The sequence below is a fragment of the Talpa europaea genome (assembly GCF_964194135.1).
Source record: "Talpa europaea genome assembly, chromosome: 2".
Taxonomy (NCBI): Eukaryota; Metazoa; Chordata; class Mammalia; order Eulipotyphla; family Talpidae; genus Talpa; species Talpa europaea.
Window position 1 is genome coordinate 75,640,175 of NC_140068.1, and position 18,840 is coordinate 75,659,014.

Here is an 18,840-nt window from a genome sequence, read left to right on the forward strand (position 1 = left end):
CCATTCTATCAGCTATGAGGTAATATTTCATTGTGGTTTTGAATTGCATTTCTGTGATGGCTAATGACATTGCAAATCTTTTCATCTATTGGCCATATGTATTTCTTCTTTGGAAAAATAACTATTCAGGTCCTCTGTCCATTTTAAAATCAGATTATTTGTAATTTTCACCTTAAAACTATGTTTTAAATACCTATATATAGATAAAGGAGTGGAGAATTATGAAATCCTTATATTTTTGGATATTAATGTCTTATCATAATTATGATTTGCAATATCTTCTGCTCTTCATTTTGCTATGTCCTTTGTTGTACAGAAGATCTGTAGTCTGATGTAAACTGGTTTTGCATTTTTAATTTATGCTTTTGGTGCCCTATTATTAGATTAAACCATGTCGTTAGGGTTCTATGAGTAAAAGAAAATATGTGCCTGATTCCTAAAATTTCCTCAAAATTCTCCACTCCTCTATCTATATAACTGTATTTAAAACATAGTTCCTTATAAGCAGGGGAATTTTTATGTGAATTAGGGCATTGGAATAAATAAGAATGACTATAATATTATGTAAATCATTAATTTAAGCTTTTTTATTCTCTCAATAGAAGTATATTAACTCTCTTCCCTTAAATTTTCAGTTACATGTATTATATTTTATAAATAACTATCTGGTTTGTGTGTGTGTGTATACATGCATGTCTGTGTGTCTGGATATGTAGATACATACTTAAAGAATAAGTATCAATAAAATAAAATACTAGAAAAAATAGAAGCACAGAGAAATATTTGCCTTAAGGAGAAAATATTATAAAGACTATACCTGTTAAACATCAAAGTATCTATCATTAAATAGTAATATCAGCAACTTAAAAAAATAATGTCTATCCGGAAGTTTAGTCAAGAATGGATGACTTGGGCCTCCCTGGTGGCGCAAGGGGTTAAAGCACAGCACTGGGAAGCTATCCACATCCTCTGCAGCAAGAGTTCCATCCCTGGCCCGCCAGCAACCCACATGGTGCAGCGGACCTGTCCTGACTCGTCCACTTCTCCCCTCAGCAGTGTATTTCAGTCAGTCTGCCTGTTCTGCTCCCCACTGTTTCTGGTGACTCCTCTCACCCCCTGCCCCCACACCTCTGACTTGTACCCCATTTCTTGTATACAAAATAATTCTTTAAAAAAAAGATTGGATGAATTAGGGGTAAATTTAGGAAAGCACAAAGGATGCTAATTTTTCTCTTTTTTTAAAAGATTTATTTATTTATGCATACAAGAACTGGGGTACAGGCCAGAGGATGGGGGGCAGAATAGGTAGACTGATTGAAATACCCTGCTGAGGGGAACAGTGGGCAAGTCAGGAGAGGTCTGCCGTGCCATGTGTGTAGCAACCTGGCCAGGAATCGAACTCCTGCAGCAGTGGCTGCAGATAGCTTCATAGGTTGCATCTTAACCCCTTGCGCCACCATGGAGGCCCAGGCTGCTAATTTTTCTTAATTAAGAAATGTAGCACCCCCTGCTTGTAGAGCCACATTGCCTCATATACTCCTCAGCTCCAGAGGGGGCCCATCCAGAAACTCACCTTTCGAGTGATACGGACAGAATAAGGAAAGATGCAGGTGAAAAAAGTATCTTTCCATCACTTAAAAGTGTATAGTTTCCTGATTCAAAAAAGAGAATAGAATATGAGGATGGTGGTCTTGTTAAAATCCAGAACAAGTTAAGAAACATCACTGAAAAGAAAAAGTACAAAATAAGAGGTGAAGGACTGGTGTTGCTCTAATTGTTCAGTAGTCAGCTGAAAAGTTGATTTAGAGTTAAAATTCATTTTATGTATTATTGTTTTTACCTCTCACGCAATAATTAGCAGTGAACTATACAACAAATAAATCCATAAGTTAAGCTTGTTTTTGTTGATGTAGAAAGATAGCATACACATAATAACAACCTTCACCTAAATATAGTTATTTGTATATGTGTGGGTTACTTTCGCTGGGATCTGAACACCTTGAGGTAAGAAACTATTAATTTCTCTTTTGTATCCACCCATCACTTAACAAATCCCTTCATATAATAAGTTCCCAATGACTGTAAGCAGGGTATAGTTTGTATTTTTATTTAACCTCTTTGCATTTGAATTTAATACTGAGGACAAGCAATTTGCATGATTCTATATAGAAAACAAAATAACTAGACTGTAGACTACAGAGTCATAATATACTCATTGAAAATCAGGACATTTTTAAAAAGAAGGCATCTAGGGAAAAGAACTTTCTATATTGCAAAATTATTATTTTTTTCTATGAAAATATATTTCAGCCTTCTCCCTAGTGGATACACTGTAATTTCTCCTGGCTTGAATTGGCAGTGCCCTTTTATTTACTCCTCTTACTTCTCATTTAAATATCATGCAACAGACTATCATTCCTGATTTTACTACATTTTATAGCCTGTGGGCTTTTTTTTTCAACTCATTTAAAAGGCATTATGCTTTGATAATGGACTGTCTGAAGATGGCACTAAATTATATTTTTTTTAAACTTCAATTTAATCAATGCCAGAGGCTACCCATTGATATAGGGTTTCTCATGCAAAGTTCTACTCTAGTTGAACTGTTTATATATTGCTTTTTATTGGAAAAATTTCAGATTATATATACATAGATATGTGTGGGCATATATGTAAATATTTTTAAAAGAAATTTTCATTATAATTAATCAGCATTAAGATATATCATGGGATTTATTTGGCTTATTTATAGAATTAACATAGGAGAAAGAAGCAATCTGTAGCAGTTACAAACACAGGCATTAGTATTTGGCAGATCTAGCTTGGAATTATTGTTCTTTTTTCTTAGTTAGGTAACCTTAGTGACATTACTTAACTTCTCTGAATTATCCATCTGGAAAATAATGATGACAAGTCCTACCACTAAGGTGTGAATTAGATAACATTGTAAATCACTAGCCTTCAAAGACATTAATATTCCCCTTAGAAAAAAATGAGAAAAGCTACTAGTCTAAATATAAGTTCTGTGTGGTGTATTCCCTCTCTGTAGTACATAACAATGAAAAGAAAATGGCATGTTTACACAGCAACTTAATGTACATATGAGTAATATAAAGAAAAAAATTATGTTCAGTGAATTCCAAAACTGGCTATAGATCTTCTGGTAAAATTATAATTAACTGTGAAATTTTAAAACTTACTTAGCAAATATGTTTATTTCTGAAGACAGATTTAAAACAAATATGAAGGAAGAACTTAATATTTCTGAAATCTATATAAAGTGCAGTCCTTATTTCACCTTGAGTCTGTCTCCCCACTCAGTAATGATGGACCAACTATCAAATGGTTGCTCAAGTCACTTATCTTGGATTATTTTTGATATCTCTATTTTCCTAACCCTGCCATATCCAATCTATTCTCAAGTCCTTTGTTGTCTAGCCCCAATATATATATTGAAAATCTTGAATATGTCCCTATCTCTCCGTAACCATTGCCATTATAGCACAACCCACTGTCATCTATTATTGGAACTATTACAACATTTGTATTTGGTATTAGGTATTGACTACAATAACAGAAACAGTCACATACAATTATTGCTTTAAAAAGTTGGTTATTTCTGTTCTAAAATAAAAAGAAATGTAGAGTTAAGTAATCTTGGGCTGGTGTGATGGTTCTAAGAAGCTGTGAGAGCAGTAAATTCCTTCCAACACACCATGTAGGTGATTCTAAAGTTCATGGTCCTTGATGACGCCAATACCCCAAGAGAAGGAAAGAAGTGAAAGAGGGATTATGAAAATAGAAAATATAAATTGATTTGAAATCCCAATATGCTAATATATTTTTTGAAATAATTGATGATGTGGCTTTCATCTTCCTATTATATATTTTTCCATTTTCCTATTTTATAGCTATAGTTCAGGAAAAAAATTCAATTTCAACAAATATTTGAGTAAATAATTTGATCTTGAATGTGAAAGTGATCATAATTGATCTTAAAATATTGTATTTTGAAATAACATTTTGAAATCCATAGCTACTAAACTTATCTCCCCTGGTAAAAATAGAATAGGGTGAATACTATTTTTTTAAATTGTGTAGACACTAAGAAAACATCTTAAGATGTGTACCTTCTAAGAAAATATGCTGAATACTTTTATACTACTGTTTAAGAGTAAAGACTAGTAAACATCTCTGCAAGTTCAGGCACAAAAATAAAGGGTTAAGTTAATGAATGCCTTATAAATTGCCCTGTCTGCTGCTGTAATTGTTTGTAAGGAAGTAATAGTACATTATAAGACCTTTTGCCTGTACAGTAATGAGTATGGAAGTGTTCTACTGTATATAGAATCACTTATTTTCCACCAGAAATCAATCCAATTGGATTAAGTGTTCCTGAATACCATATGAAAGTTTGTCAATCCTAAACATTTCCTAAACTTGCTATTTGTTCAATTGCCAATAATATCATTGTTTTTCCTTTCCCTGAATGACACTTACACTTTCAGTAATGAATATACAAAACTGATTGAAACCAATATTCATCTTAAATAACATTAGATTTTCAGTGCTCTTAGCTATTCCAGTCTGCACTTTGATTAGTTTTATTTAAAGATTTTTCTGTCATATAATGTTGGCATATTATTTAGATTTCTCTCGTGTTGTTTTTTTCTGCCATCGATCTGGTTTTACTTGTTCTTTTGTTTGCCTTGTAGGAAATTTAAATTTTCCCTCATTTTACTTTCCACAAACCATTTTTGAGATTTTAGTACATTTTTTTTAACTTATTCCAAAGAACTCTTCATAAACATTGGTGAAACAGAGCACTGCCTATACTTTTTAGCTGAGCTATATTTTATTTTTAATGAAAAGATGTATTAGTATTCATGGGAGAATATTGTATGTTTTGAGCTCAGTCACATTTCCATTTGGCTGCTTTGTAGAAATAATTTTTCTTTTTATGGAGGATTTATCAGAGAATTTTTAAAAAGGAAAAAGCTTTGAAAGCTAGTGCACTGACAACAGCAGTGAATACATTTTTTTTTGACAATGGTTATCATCATATATGAAAATTATTTTGGCCTAAATAAATAAGAATTCTTCATGGACTAATACAGTTACAAGAATACATACTTCATAATTTATAAGCCTAAAAATATGGATACTACAGTAGGCTGAATAACAGCCCCTTCATAGATGTCTAAGTCCAAGTCCCAGCAAACTAGGAGTATGTTCAGATTGTGTCCTATTACTTTTCTATAGCTATTATAACAAAACATCACAGACTCAGTAACTCAAAACAATTTCATTATTTTAGAATACTCATGCCTCAAATTATTTCATTGTAAAAAGGGGAGGATGTAATAGTACCCACTTAAAAGATGAATTAAATGAATTGTGGTAACTAGTCTCATGATCCCTGCTTCCTAGTATTTATTTATTTGTTTTTTAAAGATTTATTTATTTATGCATACAAGAACAGGGTACAGGCCAGAGATGGGAGAGGTGAGAAGATTCACATGAGACAGAGTGGGGAGCAGAACTGGCAAATCTACAGAAATACACTGCTGAGGGGAGCAGTGGGAGAGACAGGAGAGGTTTGCTGTGCCATGTGGGTTAGCTCCCTGGCTGGGGATCAAACTCAGGCTACAGTCACTGGAGATAGCTTGATAACGCTGACACTTTAACCCCTGTACCACCAGGGAGGCCCATGCTTCCTGGTATTTACATCCTTGTGTTGCTCTAGAAATCTGTTGTGAACATCTATGCGGAGAGGCCTAATTCATGACAAACTGAAGCCAACAGTTATGTGAAATGAGTGCTACATCTTCATCAAGCCTTAAGATGACTGCAGCATTGACCGAAATCTAACCACAAACTCATGAAAGACCTTAAGCCAGAACCACCTAGCTAAGGTCATCCCAGATTTCTGAACCTCAGAAATTGCATAACATGATAAAAATTTATTCTTACAAGCTGCTAAATCCTGTGGTCATTTGTTACATAATGCAAAATTTGATGTAAGTCTGGCCTATAGTGAGAATTATATAGATGGCTATTACTGACATCTTTCTCTTGAGAGCAAATGATTATGTAGGAATTCCTAAAATCAGGAAAGAGGAGACACATATTTAAACCTATTTACTCTGTAGGCTGAGCCTCCCTGTGCACACAAGCTCATTAACGTCTTTGGTATATCCTTGGGGTTCTGCCCATGTCTGATTCTTAAAAGTGTGAGGATCACATTTGTAGTCAGTGACCTCTGCCAGCAGAGTTAAATTAAGATTGTTTAGGTTTAGTTTACTAGGAAGTGGACAGATAGGCCAATAGAAAATTTCATGGAGGAAACTCACAATGAATAAATAAGAAAGATAAGGTGTGCATACATGAGTGTGTGTATTGTGAGGCAGGAGAAAGAACAGGAAGAGAGAAGGGGAGAAAGAACCCCAGAGAGCACAGAGTGAAGATTTGCCCTGGGCTGGGAGGCCTGCCAGTCTCCTGAGCAACCCCCCACACCCCTTCCTCCGTACCTGGTTGCTGCACTACATGTGAAAGCTCAATAAAAGCCTGAGAAAGCCACCCAGGGCTCCAGGAGTCTCCTTTACTCCATCTGCTCTGCGTAGGATCATAGAATCCTGCTCTGTGCCTTCCTGCCGCTACACACTTAGCTCTCCTTTATCATGACACAAATGATTGAGATGCTACAATTCTATTAACTCGTCGTTCTCACTGCTAGTGGATTGCACCGAATCTTTAGAGTAGGTAGTCAGGCTAGTGAGGAATCCCTAAAGTTGATGAGAACACTAAAACACAAATAGTGAATTTTTTTTAATAGTACAGCTTGAAATTTTTTATTAAATGTGCAAAGATAAGCATGGTCAAGTGCTCTTTAGCTTGGTCTTTCTTATAATTTCATATGAAAATTATAAATGCACAGTTTGTGCATAAGTAACATAACATATTCCACACTGAGTGCCTTATTCACCATACAAGGTCAAATTTGGATGGTGTAAAATTTTCCAAAATGTGCTGTTACAGGGCAGGGCTCTCCCCTCTGGGCACCCCAGACCCCACAAATCTGCCTGTTCTAAATAGGTTCTGCCATCAGCCGCATCAACACAAAAACTTATGAGACTTTAATGAAAAGGAACTTTAATACAATTAGTAAATAATACAGGAAAGGCAAAGAATATAGTTTCTAAATCAAGCACCCAAAGTTACTTGTCCCCTCATGGGTAAAAGTCCACCCAAGCAGGACTGGCTTAGAGCAAGGCCCCAAAGCCTGCCCCAAAGCAAGCCCCTAAAGCATCTTCCAGTGGGGGCCCACAGAAAAGGATCAGAAACAACCAGACACGTCTGGAGGGAAAAGAGCAAAACAAAAATCAAGGCAAAAACCGCCATTGTCACCTCCCCACGGGTCTCCCACCCACATCTGTGTCACCCAGTCCACGACCAAAAGGCAAGTGCAGTTTCTTCACTTGTCTCTCTGCTCCGTGTGCCTCCCCCAGGGCTCCTGGCTCTCCATCCTGCTTCCTTCCTTCCTCAGTCTCCTCTGCAGCTGCTTCTTCTCCCTGCTCAGCTCCACCCTCCCTTGGGTGAGGCAGGGAACCTGAAACTTCCGTTTTTCCTGGGGACCACCCTGTTACAGTGCTACTTTTGAAATGATAATATTGTAAATGGAATACCATTTAGAAAACCTTCAGGACTAGAATTCCTGTTTAAAATGAGACAAATCTTATATAAGATAAATCTTACACAAATCAATTCAGTGGTGATTTTGGTTAAATTATTTACACTGTTGGAATAAGAGGTGGGCTTACCAGTTGTTATAATTTATTCATGTACAGGCACATAGTACTCTCTATTCAACAATCATCTATAGAAGAGTCTCGTTTATTTACATTTGTGTTTACAAATGTTTGCTTTAATAAAGTTGCTCTGAGAACATCCATTGAGTAATTGTGGTAACTATAAAGTATCTTTATGTGAAATGAAAGAAGAACACATTGACAAGAGTGTCATATTAAAAACACAGGGATCTGATGTTGGATGAGTGTGTGTGTGTGTGTGTGTGTGTGTGTGTGTAGTCTGTATAGATGGGTCTGATCTATAAGGTACCTGGAAAGTTTGCCTTTATTAAATCATATACTATTTTGAAGTAAGCAATATTTTATGAGTTAATTCTGAGGCACTGTGGTTATTAAGGGCCAATGGGTTTACTCACTCTTATTTTGAGATGTCTGTCATGTGCTAGGTGTATAAATTAGCCTAAGGGTTAGTTTAATGTTTCTTTTCATTTTTTAACCCACATAAGCATATTTTTTTTTTTCCTGATAGGACATATTGTAGGGGCAGGATGGGACAGAGCAGGATTTCTATGATTGGAGCAGAAGGGTAAAGGAGAGTCCTGGAGCTCTCTGTGGCTTTCTCAGGTTTTAATTCAGCTTTACATGTAGTGCTGCAACCAGGTACACGGCAGGCAGGGGTGTTGTGGGGGTTTTGGGGGGCGGGGCATGAGGCTTGCAGGCCTCCCAGCCCAGGGCAAGTCTTCACTCTGGGCTTCTTTGGTTTTCTTTCTCCTCTTCTCTCTCCTGCTCTTTCTCATCTTCTCTCTTCTGCCTCTCTCCTGCCTCTGCTTCTCTTGGGGAATATCTCAGCTGGCCCACAGAAGTAAACAACAGAAGTAAACAAAATAACTTAAAGTAACTTAAAATGGCCCACAGAAGTAAACAACATAACTTGAAGTAACAATATGTAGGTGCCCCATGGGGAAGGACAATCCTAATGGAAGGAGGGCAGAAAAACCTGAAAACCATTTACCCTACACATATTCTAGTTATGAGGCAGAGTTTACTGAGAAAATAAAATAATCTTTTGTTTTGAAAATAATTAGAAAAAGGAAATGTTAGCTAGCTACCATATTTATAATGACCTAGATATCCAGAGACATTGTATAATAAAATCAGCATTTTGACAACTCCCCATGGTATCTTCTTAGTACACCTTTAATCATGGAAAACAGAACCGTGAATGGATAATGTAATTGCTGTAGCTGGACATAACAAGAGTTACTACATCTTTTTGATTCATGAAACTGGGTTTGTGTGCATTTTCCCAACAGTACCATATACCTTTAATCTCTCAGTATGCTGCAAAGCAAAATGTGATTGCAATTATTGCAAATAACTTTTCTAGTTTATAGTCATTCCAAAACATTTACAATTTATTACCAATGGTTAGCATCTTATCCACCCTCCACTGCTATTCCAGCTCCTGTCTCCATCACTCTGAAAGTGGGTAGCATACCCATTTTTTTCCTTTCATACCCCTGTTGCAAACCAGGTATAGAATACATATTCCTATAGCTACTCAATATCCTACACACACTCAACTAAAATACCAAGTGTTCTCTGCATATCCCCTCAATCTTAAACTATAATCTTTGAAAATAATTTAAGAGTCAGAAATAGATCATTTTTTATTTTATTTGAGAAGCACATCCAAGCAGAGATGACAATCCATTAGGCCCCCCTTAACAGGAGGAACAAAATCAAGATTATTTCTCATTCTGCAAATTTAGGTATTTTATTCCCATCCCTGCCATATCCATAGTTGTCCCATCTTTCCCAGACCACTGCAGTCACATTCACCCCAGGAATAGGTCAAGCTCTTTCTTATCACACGGCTTCTGCAAGGGTAAATTCCTTGCTGTAATATATTTCTCTGCTCATTTTACACACATAGCTTCTTCTTTTCCATTAGATTTTGCCTTAAATGTCAACCTTTTAGCAAGACTGCATGTCTACCCTGGGGAAAAAAATCTGTCTTCCCTTGTATTCTTTCTTAGCTCTTGGATTGCTTCCCTCTTGGCCTTCATTGCAGCCAGCAATTACCATTTCTCCTGTGTATTTGGTTTTATTTGTCTCTCCCCATTAGAAAATCATCTCGATGATGACAGGCAATGAATGCCTGTATCATTTACCACATGATTCTCCAATTTCTAGCAGAGTCTGTAGGTTCTTTTCAATATCCAAAACAAATTTTATTGAATGTAGATAAACACAAATTAATTAAAGACACTCTCCAAAAGGTGGACTAAAGAAGTGCAATCTGGAGTTAATTGTTACTGAGGAGTCTTGATTTTTAAAATAAACTTTAGCTATTTACAACAATTGGGCTGCTGAACTTCTCTTTCTCTGCCTTAGTTTCCACAGTTCTAAAGCACAGAAAGTAATATCTGCTCCATATTTTTTAGAGTGCTTCTGTGAGGACAGATGGAGATAACAGATGTGAAGCACGTTAAGTTTTTAAAACATAGTAGAGTAAAAGATAATTTCTGTTAAAACACAAATGAGGAAAAATTTTAATACAGTGTGAACACTTGCAAAAGTTTCAGCATGATTTATTTGTAGGAAAATTAGCCCAATTCTTCCCTACCAAAAAAAATGTTGAGGTGAGAAACCAATTGGAAAAATGTTAATGAAAACAGGATGGAGAGATTGTTTTGTAACCTCTGGAGAAGCAAGTTGGGGCCCCATCTGTAACAGAAGGATGGCACCACTTCCTCTGTTGATACTTAACAGTGTTTGACTGGCTTTTAAATAGAGGTGGGATAGATACAAAGTGGTTCCACAGCACCTGATGAAAGAGACTGTCACATCCATAATGGGGGGGGGGTGTTACTAGAGCATCTGTAGTTACCTATTTTCTAGTTTCTTCCTTATCCCACGTCTTCCTAATTCCTTTCCAAACTGTGATTAATTGTGTTGCTTTTCAGTCTTATACTTCATCCTCCTCCCAATTCCCTCCCATGCAAAGGGATTGGGGATAGGAGGGTTGGGTGGAAGAGACAGGAGAACTAATTAGCTACCCCGATGATCGTACGCTGGAAGCGAGCTGCTGTGCAACGCTATCGCCCACCAAGCCGCTTTATTTGTTTATCAATGAACATTCTACTGCGTTCCCCAGATGTAGGTCAGGCTCTTGGAAATACCAGCCGCCGACCACATGCAGTCTTCATTATCTTTCCAGACCGGGTGCGCTGCCGATTCCTGCACACTGGAGTGCGTCTGAGCTGCATGCGGGAAACACCTGTGCCTTAGGGACACAGGTGAAGTCCCATCTACCTTCCTGAGACTTTCCCTGGCTCTTTCCCACCTCCCTCGGCGACTCACTCCTCATCCCCGTCTTCCCCGCCGTCTTGGACCTGCGCTTCTCCGTTTAAGGGGTGCTTTTCCCACTTCGCCCCACCCTACCCCCCTCCGCACCTCAGCTGAAGACACTGAGGGCTCCACACAACTGGGCATGCCTAATAATCAGGCAAGGCTTGGGCTGCAAGAAGAAAGCGTTTGCACCTTCTGCGCTCCCCTCCCATCTGCAGCTGCTTCCTGCCAGTCAGGCGATCCGACGTGCCGTGCTGCCCAATGACGCCCCGCGGCTTTCGCGGGGGCCCCGCCTCCTGCGGCAGCACCCCCAATGAGCGGTCGGTGGAGGTGGGACGCGGCCTGCTCCCGCCTCTCCAGTTAAGGCCGCTGGTGTGAGCCGAGCTCCGCGCAAGTAGGGACGACGGCGGGGACCGGCAGGTGTGGGCGCGGGGCCGCGCAGCCCGACGGCGGGAGTCGCAGGTGCATGGGCCAGTGAGGACGCGCGGGGCTCCCCACGCCGCGGCGGAAGCGGAGCAGCGCGGCAGCCAGCGCTGCCCCGCGCCCCTGCGCCCGAGCGAGCGGAACCCTGCGCTTCGCCCGGGGACGGTCCGAAGTCCGCGCTATGGAAGAGGAGAAATATTTGCCTGAGCTGATGGCAGAGAAAGATAGCCTGGATCCATCTTTTGTGCATGCATCGCGCCTTTTGGCGGAAGGTAGGACTTGCCCTCACAGATGGGCACAAACCCCCGGCCGCCTTGCTCGCCCGCTGTTGGGTTAGGGCAGTGAAGTTGGGGACGCTGGTCTCTCCGAAGATGCTCGCAGCAGAGCCCTGGAGGACGGAGCCCTCTCTCGGGGCGAGCAGCGATGCTCCTTCTCCACGTCTTAATTTAGGGAAGACCAGGGCTAGGCGATCGAATGGCAGCAGTGATGTGACCTGTTGGGATCATTTATAGGGAAACCATAAAGTGTAACGCGGTCTTCAGGGATGTTTTCACTTCGTAGAGGGAAGGGAAATCAGTTTGGAAGTAAATGGTGATCTGTCTAGTGTTGTAAGAGCTTCTTAGCTACATATTAGCGTTTTTTTCCCCCTCCCTGGCTGCATTTTGGAAGTAATTTTGATACCTGTAATCCAGTTAAGGCTTTCCTGTGGGAAGTCTTAGTATTAACCTGGTTTAGAGTGTGAGTGTTTGTTTGCTTTTGTGGCTAAAAAAGTGTTGATAAATTTATTTGAAGTGTGATGATTGGTACTCTGAGAGATAGTCCTCCCTGAGAACACTCCACAATTGATCAACTGTTTTACCAAGTGTACATTTTCTTTTGTGGACCTGTAATGTCAGTAATTTCATTCCTAGAGAAACATGTCTTGTCTTTTGCATTGCTTTGAAAGGTTGGTTACACACACACACACACACACACACACACACACAAACTTCTCACAGAATCTAAACCATATTACTCTTTATTTTGAATTAATGCCATCTGACTGTCAAAGATACACACAATATCTGTGATACCTACACATTCCCTTGAAAAAAAGCTGCATTTTTTTTTTTTTGGAATGAAGTCTTCATTAATAATGAATTGCTTCATCATCAAATTGACTACAATGCAATTCTGTAGCTTAGGTTGTTATGTTATAGATTTACCTATAGCAAATCTAAAAGTGACAACTTCCTCTTAGTGCCTCAGCATTAAAAGATCTATTTTCTTTTTTGAGACTTTGTTGTGCATACAAGGAGAAATTCTCTTCCTCCATGTATGATTCAAATAGGCGTTGGATTTATTTTAAAATTTCTTTATGGGTTATTCACAATAAAATAGAGTATAAGGTCCTTTTCCATTTTTGCATGCTAAAAGATTAAGGAAAGATAAAACACTGAATGTGTGAAACAACTAATCTTTTATTTTGTAGGAATGATTTGATTTTCTAGAGGATTTGGGAAATGTAAAATGCAATGATTATGATTATAATTACTACTTTCTTGGCTACTGTTGAAAATACTGACATTTAAGAGGAAAAGTAAAGTTTATTAAAAATTAAACTCTCCTACTTTATTAAAATCATAACTACAACTACATAAAATAATAGGAATATTGAAAGTTAATAAATGCTTAAAATTGTATAAAAAGATTGAAAGAACATTATTCTATCATTTTTGTCAGTATCTCTTTAAACATGTCTTCATTTAGCTGGTATGTGTATAAAATGAAAAAAAAATTGAAGATTGAAAATTCTCTCTGATCTACTAAATGGAGTTCTCCTTGGGACAGTACTTTCAATGAGGAGTCCTTTATCTCTGATGGTAGTTTTAGTTTGCTTTTGAAAGTTGCAAAACTACAGAAATTCATATGAGAAACTCTTAATAGAGTACATAAGTATTTCTGCCAATGGTGAAGCAGTCTGAGAAAGCTATGCACCTGGTTCCTTAGCATTTTATGTTTCTCAGGAACTTGATATTTTGATACTTAGGAACATGTTTGAATGTACCTTGTAATTTAATTTTTTCCCAGTAGGGGGAAGCATGTCCTGCTTTTGTAAGGAATTAACAGGAAAAGCTTCCAAATAAAGAGAAAAGCATCTAAGTAAGAAACAAAGAGAGGTACCCAAATTTCAGAGAAATAATGAGAAAAAGAGAATGGAAGAGGAAATGTTAATAATCTTGGAGTATATAAAGGGATTTGCAAAAAGATGCACAGGGTTTGAATGAATTCTCTAATTGTACCTGGGGCTCTTTACCTGTGTTAAAGAGTAAAAGATTAGTGCTCTTGGGGATCCCTAAAATATCTTAATATACATTTTCATTATAGATTGTTAATTTTCTTCTCAAAGGCCATGTGACAAAATTTCCAGGTACCCTCTATAGGAGAGTAATGTTGAGATTTTATTTTTCATACCTGGAAATGTACTGATTGAAGGCAATGGCTATAAATAAACCTGACATAGATATTCATTTGCAAGGAAGGTGCACAGTGAAGTACATTTTAGTCAGTACTGTGCAGACAGTCTCAAGACTGAGTGAGTAATAAAAATGATCCAGATGATTTAGTTCTTCGGAATGCTTTTCCGGAAGCTTATATATATATAAAGGTATATTGATATAAACCAATGAGCTTTCACAATTACTTACTTTGCTTGTTTGATTGGTGATAGATGCAAATCAGTGCTCAGTTAGAATACTTTGTTTAGAATCAAAGGCCATGAGGTTAAAAGTACTACTTTGTTGGTTATTTTTTTTCATTTTTATTTTAGTTTATTTCATTTCACTTCTTTCTGCTATGTTTTCAGTAGGAATGATTCTGAGAAAGCTAATGGAAGAGCCCAGACATTTTATGTACTTGATTGTTACTTAGAAAAGATCTTAAATAATATGGTTTGAAGTGTTTATAATACGTTTGATTAATTAAAATAATTTTCCTCCTGTGATTATAATATTAATTATACATTTGTAATGGAAGGTGCTTTTGAATATGATAAAACAGCAAACTCAGCATGATCCTTAAAGTTCCACTCAGCCTCTGAATTTGCTTGCCAGATGAAATTAGATGAGGTTATTTATATCTATGCTACTTCTGGGAAGTGCACTAAACTATGAATCCAGATACCTGGATTTTAATTCTACTTTTGCCTAAATTGAATATTGGTAAACGTTGCTTCCCAGTTTCCTTGTCTCTCAAATCAAGGCTTTGCATTAGATGATCTATACGTTTCTTTGTAATTCTAGCTAAGTTTGGGTCTACTGTTGATGTAAAGGAGTGGTGTTTATGTATTCAGAGCAGTAAAATCAATGGTGGAACATTTCTGAAACTTTTTTCATCCTTCCTAGTTTACTGATTACTAATACATTGTTGCACTATAGTGTATTCACAGATATGTTATTTTTTGGCACTTGTATATTCTTAGGTCTACTACTATTATCAAGGCTTGAGGCTAAAAATGAATATACCTGGAAATAGTCTTATTTGTAGTCCAGCATGTCTGTCTGCTGATTGATACAATTATCACATTTATAGGTTGAATTACGGTGATTCCGTATTTTTAGGAGGATTAATCCTTCTTCAGTTCAAAGTGTTTGGTCTTTTGCTCTGCAAGGTTTTCTAACCCGAAGTCTCACAAATATGTGAAGACTCCTCCTTGTCGTGCTTAGCTTATCAGACATGAAGTCAAATATTGCCAACTATTCCAATAGTTTATATGGCGTTTTAAAAATATTATGTGCTTTTCTTAAATTTTGTTGACAGTTTGGCCTTCCATGTAGGGTTGTCCTTCATATTTGTAGATAAAGATGAGCTTTTAAGACATGAAAGAAACAAAGATTAATAGTTATCACAAGTGGTGATTTGTAGTGACTTAACTACATTTAAATTCTAAATAAGGATCATGTTAAAATTTAGATTGTGTTCTTGGAGATATTTTCCATAAAGTGTGGTGAATCCTTAAATTAAGAAAATTTATTATAATGTTTAAAACCAATGTTTTATAAATTGTATTCATATGATTGTTCCTTTGATTAATAATATTATTTTTTCCTCCTAATGAATCTTATTTATGTTTCTTAAATATGAAGCAAAAGTTGTCAAAATTAATTGTAATGTGTCTATGATTTGCAAGTTAAAACACATTTATGATATATTGGAAAAATTTTGCTTTACTTTAGCAAACAAAATTTTGAGACTGAGTGTTAACTGACTACCACTGTAAAATATAGGACATGTTATTTGTTTCCATTCTGATTCTTAGTTTCTTCATCTATAAAACAGGAAATATTACATCTATTGTTCTTTTAAGGTTAAAATAAATACTCTTATGACAATGTGAGCAGTATTTTGTATAGACAAGTAGAATTTTTAATGTAAGTATCATAAAAATATAAGCAGGAATTCTACAAATGTGAAAAAAAAATGCTTCTAAGATTTTCCTTAATTTTTAAATGACAATTGTGGACATAACCTCAACTTGAAGCTTAATTTTGTAATAAAATAAGCACCATCTTCCTTGAATCACTACTGAGTGAAATTTGAACTCATACACCAACTTAGGCAATAAATTATCTTTTGGAAAAAGAGTCCATGAAGTTTTTCTAACAAACGTCCACTGACAAAAGTCAGTGGTCTTTTGTCAATGTTTTAGTTGAACTTGATTAGGTCTGGTCCTATTTATCTCAAGGTTGATTCCTAACCTCTTCAGCATCTTCATAATCCCACATGTCCTTCACTCTTGACAGTTGATTTTGTCCTCTTACTGGAGGATATCGAGATATCTGGCTCCTACGACCTAAAAAGCCTCCTATGCCTTCTTTCTATGTACATTCCCATGAAATGTAAATGATTTTTTGGTTCAAGGTTGACTTGTTTTCCAGTGTCCTTGACCCTAATGCTCACCAGCCTCCACATCCATTCTTCACTGTCTTCATCTTCTTCCTCTCCATCCTTTGCTTGTAGCAGCTTATAAACATGTTCTAAACAGAGTAATTAAAAAAAATAGAATACTTGTTTTACTTGCAAAATTAATAAAAATAATATTTTTTGACTCTTACCCCCCCTTATTTCAGCTCCATCAAGTTTCTGATAATATCAATCTAGTTTATCTGCCTCACTTTCTCAATTTACCTCTTTAAAACTCTTCAATCTGGCTTCTCCTCATCATTGTCCTAAAATCAGTGACCACAGTTACAGAATCATTTCCTAACTGCTAAATCCAGTATTAATTTTCTGACTTCTCATCAGATCTCTTGGCTGTATTTTCCACTGTTGATCTTTTTCCAATTTCCTGGCTTCTCTGTTGGCTTCCAAACTACACAACTGATTTTCTCTTCTCTGTTTCTTAGCCTTACTGTCTCCATCCCTCTGCTCCCCACTCAGTACACATAGTGCTGTCAAAGTGACTCATTCAAATTGAGTCTGTCACACTTTAAAAATAATAATGTCTTTTAGAAGGCTCCCCTTATACCATGCCTGTAAAGGGAGAGAATGGAGCACCTTGATGCTTCTGGTGGAAGTGAAAGTCTAGGTTCCTCTCATGGACATATTGACACCAGGCGGGACAGGGAGAAGCGTCTTGTACTGTTCTCTGATTGGCCACTGTGGACACTGCTGGAGCAACGAGCATTTCTCTGACACAGCCCTGGCTTGGAGGGAAGAGCTTGCCTAATACTATTCTTTAGGGTAGAAGTCGAGGATCTCTACATGACTCCATTGCCTCTAAAGGAGGCCTCTTTATTCTGGGTGGAAATGAGGTCCTGCTTTCTTAGTCTTCTCTGGAAGGCAGCTGTGCTTAATACTACGCCACCAATACTGCACAGTGCAGTCTTCTCTGATTGCTGGATGAGATTGGAAATCTTTCATGGTAGGAGCTCAGTATGCGCCACCATTTTTTCTGTGTTGTTTCACTGGGCAAAGACGTTTGTTGTCTAGAAGTTTCTGTCTTATTAGGTTGCCCAGTTGCTAGCCTTTGGCAATGCAGAGTGAAGGTTTTTTGTTGTCACCTGTTGATTATTTTGGATGCTAGTTTTTCTAACACCTCATTGACATATATGAGGCACAAGAAAATCTAGGGAAACCACTGCCTTGTCATTTATTCCTGGATGTTATAATATCGGCCAGTCTTCCCTCTTATTTTCACTTTTCTCAAAGTCTTCTTAAGTTTATTATATATATACCAGTCTGAATTCATGTATATGTTTTTTGTTTTTTTATAAATTTTTTCTGAGAATGCATGTGAAGCTTTATGTATTAATATTTTAGTAACTATATAAGGAAGAGCATGAGCAGGATAAATCCATATAGACAATGTTTTTCTCTTATTTCTTTTTTAAAGAAATATAATATTTTTTTATGAACATAATATGGGTTAACAACAGTTTATATATAATTTATGGGCACAGGTTTACTGCTCTTCAGATGTATGTTACCACATCACACCATCATCAAAGTGCACATAATCTTCATGCACAGTCAGTTGTCTCCCCAATTGCTTCTCACCCAGACACTCCCCTTCTGGTAACCTGAATTCTGCAGTCAGATTTCTATAATTAGTTTTGGTTTGGTTTTGTCTGTTGCTTTGTTTTGTTTCCTTATATACCATACATAAGTGAAATTATTCAGTATTTGTCAATCTCCTTCTGAGTTATTTCACTTAGCCTGATCCCCTCCAGTTTTATCCATGTTGTGGCAAGTGGCAAGATTTCTTCCTTTTTTATAGCTGAGTAGTATTTCAGTATATCTATATATACCACACCTTCTTTAATCCACTAATCTGTTGCTTGACACTTAGATTGTTTCCATAACTTGGTTGTTATAAATAGTGCTATAATGAACATAGGACTGCATATATACCTTTGAGTTAGTAATTTTGCATTCTTTGGGTAGATACATAGAAGTTGAAATACTAGATTGTATGGATCTATTTTTAATATTTTGATAAACCTCCATACTGTTTTTCCTATAGACTGAACTAGTTACTTTTTCTCCACACCTTCATTGTGGTTTTGATTTGCATTTCCTTGGTGATGAGTAATGATGAATGTTCTTTTCATGTGCTGGTCGGAGGTCTGTATGTCGTTGGAGAAGTATCTGTTTAACTCTTCTGCTCATTTTTTGATTGGGATGTTTTCTTGTGGAATTGTATGAATTTTTGGTAGATCAATTTTAGCCTCTGGTCTGATGTATGATTTGCAAAATTGTTCTTCCATTTGGTAGG

At 37.0% G+C, this 18,840-nt stretch overlaps 1 protein-coding gene across 1 annotated transcript in view; it reads left to right on the forward strand.

The window, feature by feature from the left end:
• Positions 1–11,766: 11,766 nt before the first annotated feature.
• The window catches only part of KHDRBS2 (KH RNA binding domain containing, signal transduction associated 2), a gene marked incomplete at both ends in the record, with an annotated part of 457,143 nt that continues 450,069 nt past the window's right edge, over positions 11,767–18,840 (forward strand). The window contains one exon of the mRNA XM_084256497.1: positions 11,767–11,857. Coding sequence (XP_084112623.1) covers positions 11,767–11,857 — 91 coding nt within the window. The remainder of the gene's footprint in view (positions 11,858–18,840) is intronic.